Here is a 22,864-nt window from a genome sequence, read left to right on the forward strand (position 1 = left end):
AAAAGCTGATTTGCAAACTTAAATTTATATTACTTAAAATGGCCAATCTTCAACCATAGCAAAACACACTAGACATGGAAATAAAAACTGCAGACAACACACGGGCTCAGGGATGAGTAACCAACATAAACTAACCTTAGGGGAAAAACCTCTGGGCTTCAAAGCAGCAGAGAAAATTGTCGAACCTGAAGATGAGTAAAGTTATCTATTCTCAAGAATTGAAAATCAAAGGAGAAAAATAAATTGCTTCAGTCCTATTGTGCAACATTAAATACACTAAAACCACTTAGAGCTCCGGAAGGAAAGGAAACGCTGTGTTGAGGGAGTCACTGAAGAAGGGATGGCCGAAAGGTTCAGTTTGCTGTAAAACGTGGTCTTCATGAACAGCTTGGCAAATTTCAACTAATTGAGCCCAAAGAGACATAAATATCTAGAAAACTAGTACTGAGCTGCAAAAAGCAACAAAGACAGACACTTGCAAGTTTTGAGAAGCCATAATCACAAAAAATATCCTGCTTACATCTGTCTTCCCATGAGAATCCAAGGTTCATGAATTCAAAGTGCCGAACGAAACAGACCATCAAGAATGGGGGGGGGGGGGGGGGGCGGTACCAGGGTACCAATCAAATCAAAGATGAAATCCACAAATGAACAAAAACTAAGAGAATTTCTTTCTCTTTCCTTTTGAGAAAGGATTTTCAGAGTAAGATTTAAGGGCACTCGGAAGTAAATTGAGGCAGGTTCTCTCTCTCTCTCTCTCTCTCTCTCTCTCTCTCTCTTTCTTTTTTATTAACTTGAGTATTTCTTATTTACATTTAGAATGTTATTCCCTTTGCCGGTTTCCGGGCAAACATCCCCCTAACCCCTCCCCTCCCCTTCCTTATGGGTGTTCCCCTCCCCATCCTCCCCCTATTACCGCCCTGCCCCCAACAATCACGTTCACTGGGGGTTCAGTCTTAGCAGGACCAAGTGCTTCCCCTTCCACTGGTTCTCTTACTAGGATATTCATTGCTACCTATGAGGTTGGAGCCCAGGGTCAGTCCATGTATAGTCTTTGGGTAGTGGCTTAGTCCTGGAAGCTCTGGTTGCTTGGCATTGTTGTACATATGGGGTCTCGAGCCCCTTCAAGCTCTTCCAATCCTTTCTCTGATTCCTTCAACGGGGGTCCCGTTCTCAGTTCAGTGGATTGCTGCTGGCATTCGCCTATGTATTTGCTGTATTCTGGCTGTGTCTCTCAGGAGAGATCTACATCCGGTTCCTGTCTGCCTGCACTTCTTTGCTTCATCCATCTTGTCTAATTGGATGGCTGTATATGCATGGGCTACATGTGGGGCAGGCTCTGAATGGGTGTTCCTACTGTGTCTGTTTTAATCTTTGCCTCTCTATTCCCTGCCAAGGGTATTCTTGTTCCCCTTTTAAAGAAGGAGTGAGGCATTCCCATTTTGGTCATCCTTCTTGAGTTTCATGTGTTCTGTGCATCTAGGGTAATTCAAGCATTTGGGCTAATAGCCACTTATCAATGAGTGCATACCATGTGTGTTTTTCTGTGATTAGGTTAGCTCACTCAGGATGATATTTTCCAGTTCCCTCCATTTGCCTATGAATTTCATAAAGTCATTGTTTTTGATAGCTGAGTAATTTTCCATTGTGCAGATTTACCACAATTTCTGTATCCATTCCTCTGTTGAAGGGTATCTAGGTTCTTTCCAGCTTCTGGCTATTATAAATAAGGCTGCTATGAACATAGTGGAGCACGTGTCTTTGTTATATGTTGGGGCATCTTTTGGGTATATGCCCAAGAGGGGTATAGCTGAGTCCTCAGGTAGTTCAGTGTCCAATTTTCTGAGGAACCTCCAGACTGATTTCCAGAATGGTTGTACCAGTCTGCAATCCCACCAACAATGGAGGAGTATTCCTCTTTCTCCACATCCTCACCAGCATTTGCTGTCACCTGAGTTTTTGATCTTAGCCATTCTCACTGGTGTGAGGTGAAATCTCAGGGTTGTTTTGATTTGCATTTCCCTTATGACTAAAGATGTTGAACATTTCTTTAGGTGTTTCTCAGCCATTCGGCATTCCTCAGCTGTGAATTCTTTGTTTAGTTCTGAACCCCATTTTTAATAGGGTTATTTGTCTCCCTGCGGTCTAATTTCTTGAGTTCTTTGTATATTTTGGATATAAGCCCTCTATCTGATCTTTTCCCAATCTGTTGGTTGCCGTTTTGTCCTAACCACAGTGTCCTTGAGGCAGGTTCTCTTACATCGACCGCCTAAGAGTCGCACTGGAGGAAGCAACACTTCCTCCTCGCCTCCACCATCCGCAGTGCAGCCTCGAAGCAGCAACCATGCGTGAGTGCATCTCTATCCACGTTGGCCAGGCTAGGCTCCAGATCGGCAATGCCTGCTGGGAGCTCTACTGCCTGGAACATGGCATCCAGCCTGATGGCCGGATGCCAAGCGACAAGACCACTAGGGGAGAAGATGACTCCTTCACCACCTTCAGTGAGACAGGAGCTGGCAAGCACGAGCCCGGGCAGTGTTCGTAGACCTGGAACCCACGTTATTGATGAAGTTCGCACTGGCACCTCCCGCCAGCTCTTCCACCCAGAGCAGCTCATCACACGCAAGGAAGATGCTGCCAATAACTGTGCCCGTGGCCATTGGCAAGGAGATCATTGACCTTGTCTTGGACAGAATTTGCAAACTGGCTGACCAGTGCACAGGGTCTGCAGGGCTTCTTGGTTTTCCACAGCTTTGTGGGGGAACTGGCTCTGGGTTCACCTCCCTGCTGATGGAGCGGCTCTCTGTCGATTACAGTTACGGAAAGAAGGCCAAACTGGAGTTCTCCACTTACCCAGCACCCCGCCCCCACCCCGGGTTTCTACTGCTGTGGTTGAGCCCTACAATTCCATCCTCACCACCCACACTACCCTAGAGCACTCTGTGCCTTCATGAGACCATGTATGACATCTGTCTGTCGTAGAAACCTCAACATTGACCTCAACACTAATGTAAACAGGTTGGCAGGTCAAATTGTGTCTTCCATCACTGCTTCCCTCAGATTTGATGGAGCCCTGAATGTTGATCTAAGAAGAATTCCAGACCAACCTGGTGCCTTACCTTCCCACCCACTTCCCTCTGGTTACTTATGCCCCTGTCATCTCTGCTGAGAAAGCTTACCACAAGCAGTTTTCTTTAGCAGAGACCACCAATGCCAGATTTAAGCCAGCCAACCAGATGGTGAAATGTGACCCTCACCATGGTAAATACATGGCTTGCTGCCTGCTGTGCCGTGGTGATGTGGTCCCCAAGGACATCAATGCTGCCATTGTCACCATCAAGACCAAGCGTACCATCCAGTTTGTGGACTAGTGCCCCACTGGCTTCAAGGTTAGCATTGATTACATTAATTACCAGCTTCCCACTGTGGTACCTGGTGGTGACCTGGCCAAGGTCCAGAGAGCCATGCTGAGCAACACCACAGCCATTGCTGAGGCCTGGGCTCGCCTGGATCACAAGTTTGATCTGAGGTATATGCCAAGCGTGCCTTTATGTGTGTGAGGGCATGGAGGAGGGGGCAGTTCTCTGAGGCCCGTGAGGACATGGTTACCCTGGAGAAGGATTATGAAGAGGTTGGTGTGGATTCTGTAGCAGGTGAGGGTGAAGAAGGAGAGGAATTCTAAATTAAATGTCACAAGGTGCTGCTTTCACAGGGCTGTTTATTCTGTTCCAACATAGAAAGTTGTGGTCTGACCAGTTAATTTGTATGTGGCAATGTGTGTTTTCATACAGTTACTGACTTAGGCTTTAAATATGAATAATTTGTCAGAGACCCAAGCCGCCCACTTCACTGATGGATTTTAAATAAAATAATCCCTGTCTTAAACAGAAAACAAAAAGTAAATCGAATGTGTGTGAAAAAATTAAAAACTACTATATAGTAAAGCTCCCACAACAAAAATACATAAAATCTCCTACAGTATTTAAGACACGCAGGAAACGTGGGTTTGGTGGTGGTGATGGGTTTGTGTTTGTTTCTTTTGGGGGTCAAGGTTTCTTTGTTTTGTTCTGTTTCTGTTCTTTTCAATCCTGTGGGTTGACTCCAGAGCTTTGTACACAGCGTAATAACTGAACATGGTTGTTACACATTAGACTTCTGTGAGCCCCAGGGCAACCAACAAAATGGACAGAAAGAAGAGAATAAAGGAAGCAACCGCAAGGCTGAGACACCTCTGGGAAAATACCTTTGTAAAATCAAGGAGCAGAGGAGGATCCGGGGAAAGGTGATGGACATTAGACCTACCGAATCTGCAATCATATTAAATGTGACTAAGTTATACAGTACAATGTCACAGCTAACTTTCTTAAATGTTCTTCCTCAGGGCAAAAAAAATCATAATCTCTTCAACAAATGCCATGTAAACTTTGTATACCCAAATGGAAATAAAAATAGTTAGTCCCCAAATTCTTAACACAAAAAGACATGACAGATGAAGGTATAAAACTAAGATCAGAGTCCTGCTAATAAATTTCTGTGGTCCTGGACTAAGATATGGTTTTATAGATATGACACCCAAACATAAGGAACTAAAAAAAATACTACATAAATCATCAACATCTTAGCTCCGTCACTAGCTCCCTAAGGACAAAGACACTATCAAGAAAATGAAAGTCTATACACTGGCAGAAAAATTGACAAGTGCCATATATGGTAAGAATTTCTCCAATATCTTCTACAATTCCATAGAAGTAACCAAATAACCAAGGTTATAAAATGGCAAAGGACTTGGAAAAATTCTTCCCCAAGAACATAAGAGCCCCATGGACACACACACACACACACACACACACAGAGAGAGAGAGAGAGAGAGAGAGAGAGAGAGAGAGAGAACTGTACAGAGATCTTACAGCAGCATAATCATTACAAAGTAGAAGGAACATAATCCCCATGGATCAGTGGATGATAAATGAATGCTATATCCATACACTAGAGTACGATTTGGCAATTAAGGAAAACATACAGGTGACTCTTGAAAAACATGCCAAAAGAAAGGGGCTAGACCCCAAACATGAAGTGCGTGTTTCCCTGTGTCTCCTCTGCTTCTTTCAACAAACAGTTCAAGCAAGACCCAAATAACACGTTTGGGACAAGACACCTCGATGCTTCCTGCCTCTGTGCCTTTGATCTGCCTGCCATATTTCCCAGTCCACTCCTCGACCGTCAGCATGTTCTCTCTTCTGTCTCTGCAACACCTCCCAGTCTAACTGACTAGCCTTCAGGTGGCTTGGGGGCCTTCTCCTCCATACCACGTCTGTCATCAGCAGTAGGAATACAGCAGCTGAGTAGAAGATACCAAAGCTCTAATGCCAGCCACAGATAGATTAGTTTTCACATTTTTATTGGAGGGCAACAGGGAAGGGTCGGCTTCCATCAGCAGAAGCATTGACAGGTTCTTCAGTCATTCCAAGCTTGGACCCAGAGGCTCCAGTGAGTTCCCATTCTCTCTCCCAGGCACTGGGCAAACGTAGGGTGTGGCCTTGTGGATTGTGCCAGCATACCTGGTGCAGACAGAACTTTCTAGGCACAGATTGAAAAACTCCACTATCTCATAGAGTTTCCTAAAATTACACCCATTACTTGCAAGGATCCTATTGAAAGCACTGCTTTTATGTCTCCTTTCACCTGGTCAGTATCTATCTGAAGCGTGAGGATATCACTTTATTTCCAAAGAATTTGCACAGTAAGTACAAACGCGCAGAGGCAGTGGTGCAAAGATAAGCAGAAGCCAATCGCTCTCCCTCTACTTAAAGACTAACATCACTCCGATCGCCCTCACGAAAGGACGATCGTGAATGTGGTGCTTCCTTCCCAGGGCTGCGAGGAGATGAGTGAGTCATAGTGATAACGCCAAATTATCAAACTCCATGGCTAGAGAAGCCAACAAAAGCCTATTTCCAATCAGCACAGAAACTCGAAACCTTAAATCTTCTCAAAATTTTGCTCGGAGCACCCTTCACTTGTTAGAACACCTAAGAGTCTTTCCGTTTCGACTCAAATTACAGAAAATAGCTCCTGCATAAAGCCAGTAGAGTTGGGATTTTTTTAAAAAGTGTCTTCATTGTCGGTTCAGTCATCCTAGCTCGGTAATAGCAGAATATACCCCCCTTTATTTGTGGTGCGTGTTGCATGCAGAGAACAGCTAACCACGACACACAAGTGCCTTTTCTGGAGTTCTGTTTTCTTTTATATAAGGCTATTTTATATCCTCCAACCTGTGTCACAAGTAAAGGTGGCTATTCATAATTATAACCGTCCCCTCATTAGCCTGGCATTTCATTCCCCTTTTCCCTGTGGAACCCTACAGTTGAAGGCAAACTGTCTGTTGAGTAATTATTTAAGACCAGCCACAATAACGATGCTGGAGAGAAGGTTACTTGGGGAGGATTATACAAGAGCGAGCACTCAAGGCCTCAGACAGGGAGCAGCAAATTGTAGACCCAAGTACTTGGTTCCATGTAACCAAATGGGTAGTTGAAATGCTAATTGCCTTTCAGGAAAACTAAAGACAGACAGAGGACCTTGTACTTCAGAGAATGAAATGCATTTCTGCTCCACGTCTGTACCCTTGGCTTGCTGAGAATTGTTTGAAATCTATTCATAAAAGGTAGCTCTTTACATAACCTTTAAGATGTGGGAAATTCACTTAGCCGCTCTCAGCACTTCAAATATGCTGATGTACCAAGATGTGAACAGACCATTGGCTCAAAGCCACGCTAAGCCCCTAATAAAGAAAACATGAAAAGACTCTATTCTCGACTATGTTATATAAACTGAGAAAATTCACCTAGGGAAAAGTTTTCAGCAACAAACTCATGAAATTAATAAAAAGAAAAAAGACACTCTTTAAAACACCATTTCAATATAATTACACTCGTGTGTATATGGAAAAGTGTTCTCACTACCTCTCCTTAAAAGAATCCAGCTCCTTTTTATAACAATAATTCTGTATTGTGTCAAAGCTCATTTATGGGCAATTACTCTAACAACCGATATTTCCCTACTATAGGACAGGTTCCCTCTTGGCTTTAAAAAGCATTAATAGTGAGTGAGAAATAGCCTACCAGCACTCTGCCCTCCTTTGAGGGACAGCCAGACTTATGCCTGACTGCACAAGAAAAGGGCCTGTGACCACCTGCCCAGCGGCTGGGGGAGGGACTTGGTCTAGTACATTCTAAAGTGGATAGTGTGTCACAGTGGAATCAGAAAACACAGCCTTTGTGCTACCACATTTCCAAGGCTCCAGCTCCACCCTCTTCTGCTACACCACAATCAGTCCAGCAGACCTGGGGTGCAGGGACTTCCTGTGTGGCCTGACAACCCAGCTTATGGGGAGCCCTCCCTATATACAAAGATTTTGCCTGCGCAAGCCACTGGAGAAACCAATTTCTCATATTGCTCCATTTTGCATGATCTGCTAGTGATACGCTTATCTTCATTATCAACAAATATTTCTATTGATCTATCTAACCTGCCCGGGAGTGACAGAGCACTCAAACGAAGCAGAACTTTAAAGCATAAACCGTTTCAACAAAGCACTGAGCTCTCAGCCCGACGCAACAGGAGCTACGGGGTGAAAAGCAACTCTCTGGGTGGGTTTCTCCACAGTGTTTGAATGAGGAAGGCTACGGTGACTTTTATTCATTGTACTGTTTGAACTTTCTACCTCATTTTACGTTATCTTGACTATTTCATAAACTAACAAAATTTTGTATGGACCTCGGTACATCTACAGGATCTGTGAACCACTAGATCACCCCTCCAGAAAGTAGCAATGATGACCACGCCATAAACATCTCATATATGCAACATTAATGTAATTAGTGGGTGCACATAAACAACAGGCCATTGATTCAACTGGTCAACAACTTAGCTACATCTGTAGGGAAAGACAACAGGTTCTGTCCTTAAAGGCTTTGCTTTCTAATTGGCCCAACCTTGACATTTTTTAAATGAAAGGGCATCAATCCAGCAAGAGCATACATGGAGTGGCATCTGCAAGTGACAATAAATTTATGAAGGGATTGCTCAGCTGGCCAAAATGGAAATAGAACAGGGGTTTGAACTGCTTCTCAACTTTTCTAAGTTCCGGTGTTGTCACATACAAGTGAAAAGAAGAAGTCAGTCCAGTTTGGCTACAAGGCCTCTCTTGGTGCTTCAGGAGTTCATTCGTGTCCTCCACATTGATGAAGGAAGTGTTTTAGAAGGTGGGGAAATTCTCCCAGGATGTAGATCTTTCTGCCTTAGCTTCTTCATATGGAAATCAAAATTACAGTCTGCGGCTAATTATAAAGTAGATCTGTGTAAAGGATTAGTCGGATTCCTGGCATACTGTGTACACTAGGCAAAAGCAGCGAGTCATTGACATTCATGAGGATGTAAACAAAACCTTTGGTCACAGCTAACTGCTGTGAAGCCCCTTCTCCCACAGCACAGCGTCCCTCCTTGTCTTTGAACAGGGAAGAAACAGCTGACATTCTTTGGTATAGCCTGACCTTTTGATCCTTCACACTATTTCTAACAATTGTTTTTATTTCTATAAGAACATTTGTGCCCCCAATAATATCTCATATTATTATTCTATGAGATCAAATACAATAGGAATTCAACAGCGTAAAGTAAATTATTTTCTGAAATACTGTGAATGTTAACTAATTCTTTATTCCTATATCTGATGGCATCAAGACTTGATTTCTCACATGGTGAGCCTTTGTCTCACTGTGGGCACGGTATAGTCAGATTTCTTCAGTCTATAGGCAGATTAAGGTGGCGTTCCTAACTTCAGCATAATGGACGTCTGAGGAGGAGCACTCCAAAAAGACCCATTGATCAGGTCTTCATAACTGGAGGCTTAAAGCAGGAATCTTGAAAGTTCCCAGTCTCAGTGTCACTGTCTGGGAATTGGGATACTACTCTTCAGTTTATGATGGTGATATGTCAAATAAGGTCTTTTTATAAAGGACGTCAAGGAGCTCACTATTAATGTCTGAATAAGGAATGAGCTGGACATATTCACCATGGAAATAAGATCATTCAATTGTTCAGTTTTTCTTGGATGTATTTAATATATCCATCGTTCGTTTTTAAAATGATACAATCTTGAACGATGCAATTTTAGCTGGACTAAATCTTTGCGTTTGTAGCACAAACGGCTTGATTTTATAAGGGAAGAAACCAAATCCTGAAGAACATTTCTCACGTCCAAAGGGATGTAATTCTCCATCACATGCAATCGCAGGCATTTATTGTAACAATTCAGGATGGATTTGTAAACGGATAAGAGTTTACTACTTAGCCTAGGGAATCACCTGAAACTAAAGTCTGGTACCTGCATCCTGATTAAACATCTGCTGCCTTCTTTAATGTCCCTTTTCTTCATTTCTTTGGACAGATGACTCACAAAGAGGGAAACTTCTGTTTAGCAGTGGAAGGTGGTTGTAACTGTTAGTGCCAAATCACTTAAGGTAAGAGCTTTTCCTGTCAGGAATTAAATTTTTAATTCCAATTTCTAAAGATGTGCAGCTTACTTATAAACACATTATGTACATTTTTAAAGGCTATGGATTTTGTAAGGTGTTAGTTTATCCACGTTATATACAACTTAATGTTGCACCTTAAAGTTATTTCCTTAGTGAAAAAATCCAAAATAGTTCGGGAAATGTAAAATACAAAAGATATACCTGTATATACATAAGGAATTTTTATGCTCTATGCTAATTTCAAACTCGTTGACAACAGTGTGTTTTACTGAAATTCCCTGATGCAGTAGGTATCTGGAACATTAACAAGACTCCGTTAAAGTTACCTCGATAGTCCCAGAAAGAAGTTTTATCTGCTGACCGCCTGCAGTTCTTGCCCAATTATTTACGGGACAACTTTGAAACTAGAGCTTGGGTTTCAACTGGGCAGAAAGAGAAAAATGGGAACTTTTCGCTCTGCTCATTCCACTCTCCCCTTCTCTGAGATGGCAGCTTTGGAAGCAGCTATGTAAAGCAGCAGCCCTGTGCAGGCGGCAGGCACCGGGCCGCTGTCCCGTTAGCTGCAGCCGGCCACCAGCTTGTCCCCCACCGCCGCCACCCTCCTGCCTCCCGCCTTCCGCGCCGCTCTGGCTCCAACCTACTGCAACAGGTGCAGCGGCTGCTGCCCGGGAACCGCCAAAGGGATGCTGTCGCACTCCCCGACCCACTGGATTCCCAGCCCCAAGTCACATCTTACCTGGCTCTGAGGTCACCGACATCTGCGTGCCCTCCGGTCTCCGCCGGTGCCGGGCCTTCCTTTCACACCCAGCGCTGCCCCTACTGCAATGTCCCTGTCCTCCACCGCCGCTAATCCTTTCCCGCACTGTCCCTTCTAGCCTAAGACTCCATCCTCGCCCCTCCCCCTAGCGCTCCTCTGCTCCAATAGGACTCTGGCCCGGGGGCTGGGCTCACCTGATCGGCGGAGAGGGGGCGACTGTCTTGGCAGCAGGCGTGATGAACTCCCCGCCTTGGCCATGACTAATGGACTCTTCCAGCGCCCAAGCCGACCTGCCCGAACGCAGGGCCCACAGTCCCGGGTGCCACACAGGCGCCTTGCAGGTTCTCTTAGGTGCTAAACTTTGGAGCTGTGCCTGGGGCACTCCACGCTGCCGCTCCTCTGTAAGCTGCTCCCAGAGAGAATCAGGTTTGCCCATCCTACCAGGGTTTTTATTTTACCATCGATTGAAGCCTGTCTTCAAGTGTTCACTCTGAGCGTTCACTGATGAATTACTAGAAATGCACACTTGCAAGGCAAGGGTTGAGGTCAAAATCTGTGTCATCTCAGACTGTATTAATACCTAATTTATTACCTACTGTCATAATACCTAATTGCTTCAAGGATTAAGGCAATCAAGTTCTGTCTGATAGCACTCTCTGGCATGTGTATGTGAGGCAGGGAGGGGGTCGTCATTTTACCCTAGACTCAGACAGTGAAGGCCCCAAAGCCGCCCTGGGAGTTATAAGAACAATTGCAGCATCTTTCATTGGAAGCTCCAAGCAAGGAAAAGGACTGAGATTTTTGATCCAACCCTCTGCCTCCACTTTCTGTGTTAATAATTTATTTAATTTTATGTTATGTTCATAGGTGTGAGATTGGCAGATTTCCTGGAACTGAAGTTACAGACAGTTGAGAGCCGACATGTGGGTGCTGAGAATTGAACCTAGGTCCTCTAAAAGAGCATCGTCTCTCCAGACCCCGGCCTCCACTTTATAATGAGAAAAGCAAGGTTAAATTAAGAACAGATCCAGCAACTAAGTGAAATCGAAAAGCCAGTGGAGGATCCTAGGCCCGTTCCAAACTAATCATAATAGAAAACGCTTTAGTAACAAACTGTGATCCAGGGGCACTTAATTAATATCAACTGTTGGAGAATGCCTCACCTCAAAATTGTAAGACTCACCAAACAGCTGGGTGTCAAAGGTAGCATTAAGCAAAATGGTTCTTGTACACAATTTGCATAGGGCTGTAAATGCCCGCGGCACTCCCCTCCAAAGGGAAGAGAAACCTGCTGTGTCTAGAAGCGGGGAATGAAGTGGACACAAACAGGCATGTGCTCTCCATTCGGTAGCACAGCAGCAGGATTAAAGACAACGGAGGCTCAAAACAATGAACCAGTTGTCCAGATAATCATAATGCAAAACAAAAGATGGAAAAAACTAAAGGGCATTTTGTTCCAGATTGTTTTGCTATTTACAATGTCTCGAACTCCGTTGCTATTGTCAAACCTTCTTAGTCCTTCTTTCACGAGTCTTATCCTCAAACTCAATTTTTTTTACAGCCAAACACAACATGCATGTTTGCTCTGAGTGTGACATTTTTCCTAGGCATTGAAATGAAAATTTATTCCCCTAACCCCTTTTCTTCAGGAAGGAGAGTAAATCACTAACAGTTATCATTGGGTGTTTAGGATACAGAAGAATAGGAAGGCACTGTGGGAAAAACAGCACTTAAAGACACGGTGCTGAATTTATTAAGCTTGCATTCTTTCTGGGGTGAAAGGTCAATCAACTCAATGTCAGAATATGAAAAAGAAAAACTTACTGGCCCAGAAAGTTATAGAGACGCTATGCTGGTCATTGTTCACCACGGAAACAAAACACCTGAGCCAAGCAGCTGATGAAGAGAAATGTTTTACCTTGGCTCATGGTTCTTTCGGGTTTCGTTCTGAGGTTCCCATCTATGATCTGTTGGACCATGGTTTTGCTTCTGAGTTGAGGCAGCGCACAGCATAAAATAAAAAGAAAAATCTTCAGCCCACCGAGAGAACAAAAGAGAAGGAGGAAACGTCAGCTGGCTTACCCATAGGATACACTTGCAATGGCCTAAAAGAGTCTTCTACCTCTTGAAGATGCCCCTTCGGCAACCAAGCTGTTAACACATGGGCCTTAGAGGACATCTGTTCTGAATGAAAAGAAGTATATTGGTTCTTCAAGAAGTGCCAGGGACTTGGAGAGGGGTTCTGAGAGAAGGAGTGTCTGGGAAAGGATGACTCAAAGTCAAATTGTGGGCCCAAGCCCACCCCCACCTCTCTCTCTCTCTCTCTCTCTCTCTCTCTCTCTCTCTCGCGCGCGCGCGCGCGCGCGCGCGCGCGCGCGCGCGTGTGTGTGTGTGTGTGTGTGTGTGTGTGTTTTCTGCTAGAGACAGCTTTCTCTTGCTATTCTAAAACCTGTCTGGATAGTTCGTCTCTTACAGATCAAAAGTCCAGTTTTTTACTTACATATCAATTCAGTTATTACCCCAGGTTCCCTTTAGATTATCCTATGAGTCAGCATTCTAAGACCCAGCCTCTGGATTCTTAGGAAGAGACTGCAAACACACATACACACATTTTTTTTTTTAACATTTGCAAAAAAAATTCAGAGATCTGTCTGTCTGTGTAAACTTAGTTGGGTGGGATCTTGTCCTGTGATCACCACTCCCTAAATCTCTTTATCTCCTTACCTCACATCTCTCTGACAAGCTGGCTCATAGTGCAGCTGCCTCTGTTCGGTTAGATCTGTGAAGTTCCTTCTACAATTCATATTGCACCCTCATATTTTTGCATTGTTGGGAACGATATATTTTCAAACTCATGTGTTCAGCATTCTCTCCCACAGCCTTAAGGGCTGTCCTGAAGGTCACATCATTTTACCGTTTGACTGAGACATAGACATACCCTTATCTCCAGACTTATGCTGTCTCTGATTATCAAGAGGACGTTCCTCAAAGAACAAAAGAGGGAATGTGAAATTATGTACAAACAAGCCTTATGCCCACAGCAATCATCAACACTTGTGGAGGCCCTGCTGGCTCTGTTTCATGGGCAGGAAATAATGTCATACTCTCTGTTACGTGTTTAGCACCCAGGCCGCTGTACCTCAGACCACACTCCTGATAGAGACCCAAAGTTCCCACATGCTTCTACGTTTCTTTCCTCCAGCGCCACCACCTCCATCTCTGCCCGTTTCACAGTATTCCCAATGCACAGCACAATCACTGTCGCCTCAGAGCCCTTGGCTGAGTTCTCCCTCTGACACACTGCTCCTGGAGGCCTTTTGTGGTCGGCTCCCACCATCTAAACCTTTTACTGAGCCTTAAACACTATTTACAACCTAGAGAGGTTTTGTTCTTCAAGTCATGTGTTAACAAGGAAAGAAAGGAGGGAGGGAGGGAAAGAAGGGAAGGAGAGAGGGAGGGAAGGACAAAAGGGGAGGGGAGGCGAGGGGAGCAGAGGAGGAAAGGAAAGAGGACCAGAACTGATCTGAGGAAGGAAAAGGCTAGAAGAAAAGGTGAGGCATCTGAAGACTCAATTCCCAGTTCTGCTTCAACAGCCCTGAGAGAATAAGCCTTTCCCCCATCTTCGTGCTCATCAAACCAGTTCTGTAACAACTGATCTTTACAGCAATTGGTCTTCTTAAATTCAATAAAAAAAATATTGGTGGTACAATTTTTTCCCTATGGCAACTTAATCTTGCCTAATAAATGACTCCTCTAATTCTCCTCAGTCAATCTTTTTAATCCCCCTGAAAAGGACAATGCTGTGGGGAAGGAGCAGTTCACAAGTACAAGACTGCACGGGCAACTTTTAGCACAGCAACTCAAACAACTTGGGCAGCATTTTTTAAACCTTCTTTTACCTCCCAAAAGCAGAACTAGATTATGGCTTCGAGCATGTCCAACTGTGCTAAATGCTTCTCAGCCAGGTAAAGGATACCAAGAGCCTGCCACAGCTGAGTCTCTTCCTTCTATTCTACCTTGCAGGCTTAGAACCTTCCCCCCATCTGGAACCTCAAAATGCAGCAGCTCTACATGTGTCCTCTTGTATGCTATGCAGTGAGGGTCTCATTAGGTTTTACTATTTACTGTGTTTGAGCTCCGAAATAAAAAAGGAATAGAGCTTAAGCCTAATTCCTCTTGCAGCCAGAGCACGGGAATACAGATCGAACATTTGTCATATCAGTTATATGACTGGGGAATCAACGATCAAAAGCCCATAACTTCAGAATATTTTGTGTATTGTATGGATGCATCGCCTATCAATTAAAAAGCCTATGGCCTATAGGAAAGGGTAGAATAGCAGGCAGGACATCGGGTAGACAGAAAGAATTCTGGGATTAGCCCTGGGAAGATGTATCTTACCTGAGCAAAGGTAACCAGCTACATGGCAGAATGTAGATTAGAATAAGTAGGTTATTTAAGTTATGATCTAGTCAGAGAAGAGCATAGCTATATGGCCAGGGTATTTGCAAATGTATTTTGAGTCTGAGTCTTATTTCTGGGAGTGTGGGTCTGGGAGGTGGAACTAGACCTAACTTCTACACAACAATCTGCTCCAGGGACAAAAGATATATATTCTTGAGTCCTCGGGCATTGCAAGGCCTCAGAAAGAGTGTTGTTTCACACAGAGTCATAGCTTCCTACCACCATTCAGTCTCACACTGCTCCAAGCCAGTTTTCAGTTCACCACTGCGGTGCTGACAAGCAGAGTCCTTCTGACGGACAGGCCCTGCTTGTCTCCTTCCTCTGCTGCAACAATCCAGTTCACTGCACTGTATATTTTATTGAATAGTCACTTGTTCAGAAGCATTAGTAGATATTAACAGATGGTACAGTCTCTTACCTTATATCGTCCACGTTGTGTTGGAGAAATGACATAAGTCCAAAGCACAAGAAGGTCTATGTTGTCAAAGAAATGTAAAATAAGACGGCTGAGTTACAGGGGAAATTGCATGTTAGCTGGGCTCTAAGGATGCTCACACACCTGCCCTGTTTTGGTAGCCTGGATGGTGCTGTCTTTTAGACTAGAGATTTAGACTAGAAGGTTGAGAAACCTTCCTAAGGCTGTGGCCCTTTAGTGCAGTTCCTCATGTTGCCAACCATAAAATCATTTCATTGTCACTTTGTAACTATAACTTTGCTACTGTTTTGAATCAAATGTAAATATCTGTGTTTTCTGCTGGTATGAGATGACTCCTGTGAAAGGGTCATTTGACCCACAGAAACAGCTCGCTTGACCACAGAAACTTCTTTCTTTTATCTATTCCTATTACAAAAAAATACAATGCTTTTACCAATGCTGTTTTTAAAGGCATTAGATTCTGTTGCAGATGTGCGAGCTGGATACCACATGTACATTTCTTCTCTGCACCTTGATATGTCTGTTACAAGGGATGTTTCTTTCATGATCGGTGAGAATCACATTTACTTGTGGGTATAAGGATAAATGTTAAGGATGTAGATAAATCACACCCAAGCAGCAACCACATGTGCACACAGCTGCATAGCAAATGCCTTAGAATCTATCACCTACACCAGTAGACTGATTACAAATTTCCTTTTATTTTACTATTTGCTATGTGTAAGGCTTTATTATCTTATTCACCAAAGAAGTTGAACATAGTACTATGTCCTATTCAAAATATTATGGATCTTTACTTTCCCAAACAAAACACGCTTGTCCTCGAGAAGTTATTTTAGAAAGCATTTCCAGAAAATGCTGTTGGAGACTTTGAACGCCCCCCCCCCCAGTGTTTATTTCTTAGCTAGAAGCAGATTCAAGAAAGTTTTTCTTATATTTAAAAAGGAAATTCCCGCCAAGGCTGGACCCCATAGTGTAGGCAAATGTCAGGGAGGGGAGGCAGGAATGGGGAGGGTGGTTGGGAGGGGGAACACCGTTATAGAAGAAGGGGGATGGGGATGGGATAGGGAACTTATGGATGGGAAACTGGGAAAGGGGATAACATTTGAAATGTAAATAAAAAATATCCAACTAAAAAAAGTGAAAAAAGAAAATGACAACGAAAATAAATAAATACATAAATAAATAGGAAATTCCCTATGAACTAGACAGACATGGGTGTGAAATCTTCAATCCCTCGAGCACAGCTGGGTTTCATTCCTTCTCCTTGCCTCTGGTTTAGGCTTGCTGGGTGGCAGGTCCCGGGGCTCACCACTTTGCTTTAGTGGCAAGCATGGGTAGGAAACCATCAAGGCTCACTAACCACACCGCATATCAACACATCACCATGGCAGCCTTTGTCTCTCTGTAACAGTCACTCTGCAGTGACTCAGCCATTCATTCCCCTGAATCAATATTGGAGCTCTTGAGATCTGTTCCTTGAGGTGTGTGTGTTTCGGGGAGGGGGCAAGATAGGGGTGGGTGGGTGGGGATTACCAAATCCTTTACTCCAAACATCAAGTTATAGTAAGGCCATGGTTATGCTTTCTGCTTGTGCTTCTCTTTGAGGACAGACTATAATGTTTTCACTCTGCATAATTACCTTGAAATAAGTCTGCATTTCCATTCTTGGCAATATAGTAAAAAGCAATTGCAGTTTCCAAAAGCCTTCCTTGTGCTGCAGTAAATTTATGAAGTGCTGAATTTAAATAGTTAATTTCTTTGGCAGTAGCTTGTATAGGAATGTGCAGGTGGAGTGGAGATATTACTATTTTGATAAATAATAAAAATCTCTAAAGGTTGGGTGTATGAATCTTTAAATTCCACTTTATATACATATTCCACCTTGAAATATAATTAGCAAGAGGCAGAATAAGCATGTTACACAATATTTCCATCAGTTACTACCATTCAACACTATCGTTCCATTCAACAAATATAAAATTATGAAGTCTACCTTCCTCTTTTAAAATGGTGTTTTCTTAAAAAAATTTTCTAATCATGGGTTTCTGATATGACAGGTCACAAAATGAGTCTAATTTTCAATCAAGCACTTACTGAATACTTTTGAGTTCTCTTTGGAATAAATTCAGAGCAGAGCAATCCCTACAGTGTGAAGACACTGTGAGTTAGGAGTAAGTGCACACCTGCCTGGTCTTGTTTCTGTATGGGGAGAGCCACACTAAGGAAAGGAGGACTTGCGTCGTTTCATTCTTTCTCCGTCGCATCTCCTTCCAGAAATGAGCCAGCTCACGTGTCAAGACCAAGCTCAGGCCCATCTGATCTGCACAGGGCGCCCGCTGTAATTAAACTGCCCTCAGCATGCTAACCAGATAACCCAATAAAGTCATCAGGGCTGGGTACGAAAAGCTCTCCCAGGACCCCTGCTCTCTACCAAGGATTTCTCCAATGTGAGGTAATGTTTATTTTACCAGCGACTCAAAGCAAACAAAGCCCTTGGAAACAAGGATCCCACTGTCTATTCCCACACGGGTGGGAAAACCAAGCCCCAAAGAAAAGAAAGATTTGGCTGACGGGGTGTGGGCATCGTGCAGCGCTTTGCAAAGTTTGTATCTTGTGGGTACCTAGTTCATGTAGCACGGAGATGAATTTGGGGTGTTCCACTGTTCTATTCATATCGAAACACAGGAAAAACTGCTCAGTAAGCTCTGCTGTGCTGTCTGCAGATGTTACAAGTCAGATAGTATGAGGAAAGACACACTAGATTTGCCTTATTGTTTTCTTTTTAAAAAGTGTAAAGTTCTGAGAAGTAAGAGGATGATTAATGTTGTGCTCAAAGACTGCTGTGCAGACAAGCACAGCCTGGGCTTGCCCACAGCAATCCCGCGGAGTGGTCCCAAACAAATTGGCGCTCGCTCGTGCTCACCAACTGTTTATTCTATTTCTCCTTCCATTTTATACTTTGTTCTTCCAAAGTGAGATAGCGAATTGTGAGTATGTCCTACAAGAAGTGCTGAAATAGCTAACTTCTGATAATTATAAAATCACTGGTGGCCGCTAGTTCAAAAGAAAATCTTTCCCAAATAAAACCAATTATGAGCAGACTTTCACTGTGCCCCTTCATCCACTGCCAAACGCAGTGTCAATAGGAAGGAATGTGAAGGCTGCCTCTTTGAGGAATCTGAAAGGCATGAGAGCATTCATCTTTCTGTGGTGGCTCCGCCCCTTGTAGAATAAAAGAAAAGAAAGGGGAATTATACAGCATCAAGTTGAATGGTGCAAGCGGAGAGCAGGAAGGGCAAATTATAACCAGATGCATGTGTGGACTTTTTTTTTTTTTTCTATTTTCCAGTGAGCTCAACAAGACAATCTCCGCCCTCTACTGGCAGTTTGAAGTAACGGAAAACCGTGAGAAAGAAAAAAATATATTAAAATGGAAAAGTATTACAGTAAGGAAATACTACCATAATAGTGCCATTAAAGCAACATTAGGCGGGGTCTCGAAACAGATTTTTCTTACTTTATCTCCATTTATTTATGCGGAATTTATTCCCGTACCATGAGTTTTTGTTTTTCAGTTTCTTCTGGGACATCTTTTTCTTCTGTGCTTTGGAACAGTCTGTTCCTTCTCCGTGAGGATCATCTCGATGTGGCAGGGGGAGCTCATGTACGGGTTAATCCGGCCGTGAGCTCTGTAAAGTCATCTGTGTATCTTAGGAGCCTTGTTCACCTGGATGTGTTCAATGACCAGAGAATCTACATCCACACCCTTCAGCTCAGCATTACTCTCTGCATTTCTAAGCATGTGCAGCAAAAATTCAGCACTCTCTTGGCCACCGTCCCTGTGTCCAGCCCCACTGTCTGGCCTGGGCGCACCTACCGACTCCACCATTATACCGCCGGAATGGCACACACTGCTTCTTTAAAGTGACATCCTTCAGATACTTGGTGGCTTTGCGGATATGCATACCCTTGATGGCCTGGCAGTTTCCCGGCTGTTCTTAAAGTGAACACGAAGGTTTGAACCTCTTGATTTGCATGATTTTGTGGGTTTTTCTGGGTCAAGGGAGTAGCGAACCATCTTCACAGGTCACCTCCGGCCTGCACTCATAGGAAGAGCTTGAAACATATTTTACCATGATAAATAATTACAAAAATGTCAGAAATTGCTATCAATTTATAATTGATATAAAGTAACATTCTGTTCTGTTCCTTGTCATTGTCACGCAGTAGGGAAAAGTATGTTTGATAAATTATTTTACTTACATGATTCCAAAAACAAGTAAATTACTTAACGTCCCTGCATCCCACTAGTTAAGGAAAACTTTTAGAGTTACACGTACCCATAGTTTCCTCTTCACACAGTAGGGATGTGCTCTGCTCTGAATGTATTCCAAAGAGAACTGAAAGGTACTCAGTAAGTGCTTGGTTGAAAACTAGACTCGTTTTGTGACTGGTCATATCAGAAACCCATGATTATGAACATTCTTTTTTAAGAAAACGACATTTTAAGTGCCCAGCCCTTGCCTAGGACTAAACTTAGCAAGCGTGCTAATCCTTACACACTTTATCTTTACATCTATAATCTTCATATCACGTACACCTTTCTGTACTTAAATAATGGGAGAAAAATACTCCTGCATGTGGGAAGAAGCTGAGAAGTGTGCTGTCATCTCAAAATGGCGATGCCAGTGGAGCCCCAAGGCAGGTGTTTTGGGCACAGTGGGAGGTCTGGGATCAAAGACAGGGGATTAGAGGCTGCTGGAGCTGAACTGGATGGAGTGAGTACTGGAGAATCTGCTCTCCAAAGTCCAATCAGAAACATCTAGTGTCCTCTGAGGACCCAGGGGAAAGCCCAGTGCTGCAAAGAAAATGTAAAATCAATTAGAAGGTGTCGGATCATAGAAACTGTGGAAGGGAGAGAAGAAGGCTGGAATGGGAGGATGGGCTAAATGTACTGATCTGACAGAGAAAAATAAATGTGGCACTGTTTCCTGTACAACCGTTCAACTGCCTAAGCTCTGGCCGCAATGCCCCATCTACATCTTTTCTTTCCATTGTGTTCTTTTTTTTCCTTTCTTCCTTTCCTTCCGTTCTTATTCTTCTTTTCTCCTTTTTTTTTCTTTTAGTTTTTTGAGACAGGGTCTCTGTATGTATCCCTGGCTGTCCTGGAACTCACTATGTAAACCACACTGGTCTTGAACTCACAGGGATTCACTTGCCTCCTCTCCAGGGTTCTGGAATAAAGGTGTGTGCCTTCCACTCCCAACCCTTTGTTTTCTTTCCCCACATTCATTTTTCAAACATTAACATGCTGTTCCATTTCTCAGACAGTGAAAAGCAAAGCTTAACCTCCTCTTTAAGCTCCAAGAATTAATTACTTGCCTAATTGGACATTTTCCAGGTTGTAAGCCGAAAAGGGGGGTGGGCAGAGACGGCGTTATTCTTTCTCAAACTCCACTTCCTCCTCTCTTACCTTCTTTCTGCTCTCTTCTCCACAGCAGGCCCCAGGCTTTGGAGGGAGATGTCCCATCTCTGGTCGCGCATTCAGCAGTCACTTATTTTCGGCACGGGACCATCTTTAAATCTCGGCGCTCATCACTGCACACCAGAAACCTCCCTGAGCAAAAGTGAGCTGAGGCAAGTCTATACGCTGTGAAAGCTCCTCCTCCAGCAGCCATGTGCTTCTGCTTGCAAGGCCACGTGTCCACAACCTTCCCGAACAGCGCCCCCAACTGGAACTAAGTATTAAGAGACCCCAGCCGATGGAAGAGATGTTTATTCAAACCACCACCCTATGGTTTTCTTTTGTTCAGCCCTTACATTGTTCAATGTGATAGCCCCTCAGCGTACGTAGTTATTAGTCACTAGTATGATTGGTAGGACTTTTTCCTAATTATGATTTATGCTGCAACATTTATACTCACAACTGACTAATATTAGCAGAAAGCCTTCTGAACCTGATGACCTCAATAGTGCCTTGGCTTGAATAGCACTCAGGGGGCACTTCACAGCAGGGTCCTCCTTGAGATGCCATTGTGTTCCTAAAACCCAAAGATGTAAGTCATAGCCATCCATCTATCTATCTATCTATCTATCTATCTATCTATCTATCTATCTAATCATAAAACTTAGTTTAGAGTATTTTCAAATACATATTTATTAACTAAAACACTCAGTTCACCTAAGGAGAAATGACATATTTTTAGAAAAATGCACTACTGAGGTGAAGATTTCTAGTGAAATCAGTGGCATCATTTGTTATTTTAAAAATCTCTTGAATATCTGTATTATAGAAAATAACTATATTTATTTTCCATTGTACTAACATACCTACCAACGGAAAGGTACCATTTCAAAATGTGCAGATTTAGTGACATGGACTGCGTTCACAATACTGTCCAGCCATCATAGCTCCTTCAGTGAGATAGGCAATGATAAGACTCCTGTGACTGACCTGTAAGCAACCCCCCAGCCATGTTCCTGTAAGCAACACGGATCAAGCTCAGTATCACACACACACACACACACACACACACACACACACACACACACAAACACACATTGTAAAAGTAGGAGGAGGTCTGATTGTGAGAAGGAAGGGCATTAGCATGAATGACAGGGGCAAGAAAGAGTAATGGAGAATGAATATAATCAAAAGAGATTATGTACACATGTGGGAGCATCATGGTGAGATCCATCTTTATGCAAAATTAATCAATGCTGATTAAAAAATAATTGTTTAACCATTTGTTACTGACAGACTCTTACATGGACAGATCACTGCTTTTAGTTGTATACCCACCAATAACCCCAGTTCGTAGGTCTCACAGATGGCTGTGATACAATGAAATTGGTCATAAGACGAACCCAAAAGTCAGAATTCAGAACGTGACCAGTAGGGATCACGGGTGTGGGACGGTAAGGGGATACACAAAGGTGTGAGGAGAGCTGAATCAGAATACATTCTCATGCTCAATATTGTCAAATAACAGAACTGTTTAATTTTTAAAAATTAGCAAAAAAAAAAAATGGAGTCGAGATCTTAACAAGGATCATATCGAATCAGCGTCTTTCAAAAGTAATGCCTGCCTCGTGATACGAAATCCTTGTCAACCGACTGTGTGTTTCCTCCAGCATTATTTGTACTGTTTTAGTGCACATGTCTTGAACGGACCATGCTGCTTCCTTATTGTGACGCTATTGAAAGTAGAGGTGCGTTCCTCGTGTCTCCTAGGAATTGCTAAGGAAATACAGTGGCTCCTCTGTGTTAGTCAGCTTCATGTGCGTTATTGATACGTCATTGATACGTCAAGTTCACTCTGCATTCCTCTGGCCTCCTCTAATCTTGACTCAAACATATAAATTGAATCTGACTTCCCAAGAACTTATAGTTGGAATAGAGAAAGAGATGTAATAGGTTTTTTCCTATAGCTTTGGCTTTCCTTCTTTGATACCATGCCAAAACTCAACAAATGGTAATTTTATAGAGGCCAGTTGTGATGGAGCACCTGAAGCCATACCAGCAAGCTTGCTTTGCTTAGCCATATCTGTCTTCATTTCCTTTCTGTTGCTGTGACAAATTACCATGACCAGGGCAACTTATAAAATAAGCATTTTATTTGGCTTATGGCTCCAGAGGGTTAGAGAAGGCAGAGCACATGAAGAGTG

At 43.3% G+C, this 22,864-nt stretch overlaps 1 protein-coding gene and 1 pseudogene across 1 annotated transcript in view; one reads left to right on the forward strand and one right to left on the reverse strand.

Annotated features, from left to right (window-relative positions):
- Positions 1 to 10,416, reverse strand: part of Adgrv1 (adhesion G protein-coupled receptor V1) — a 579,866-nt gene extending 569,450 nt beyond the window's left edge. The window contains exon 1 of the mRNA XM_087635923.1: positions 10,273 to 10,416. Coding sequence (XP_087492049.1) covers positions 10,273 to 10,294 — 22 coding nt within the window. The 5' untranslated portion in view covers positions 10,295 to 10,416. The remainder of the gene's footprint in view (positions 1 to 10,272) is intronic.
- On the forward strand, positions 2,345 to 3,682 carry Tuba1a-ps3 (tubulin, alpha 1A, pseudogene 3; annotated as a pseudogene).
- Positions 10,417 to 22,864: the final 12,448 nt, after the last annotated feature.

Source organism: Rattus norvegicus, chromosome 2 (assembly GCF_021556685.1).
Source record: "Rattus norvegicus strain SHRSP/BbbUtx chromosome 2, alternate assembly SHRSP_T2T, whole genome shotgun sequence".
Taxonomy (NCBI): Eukaryota; Metazoa; Chordata; class Mammalia; order Rodentia; family Muridae; genus Rattus; species Rattus norvegicus.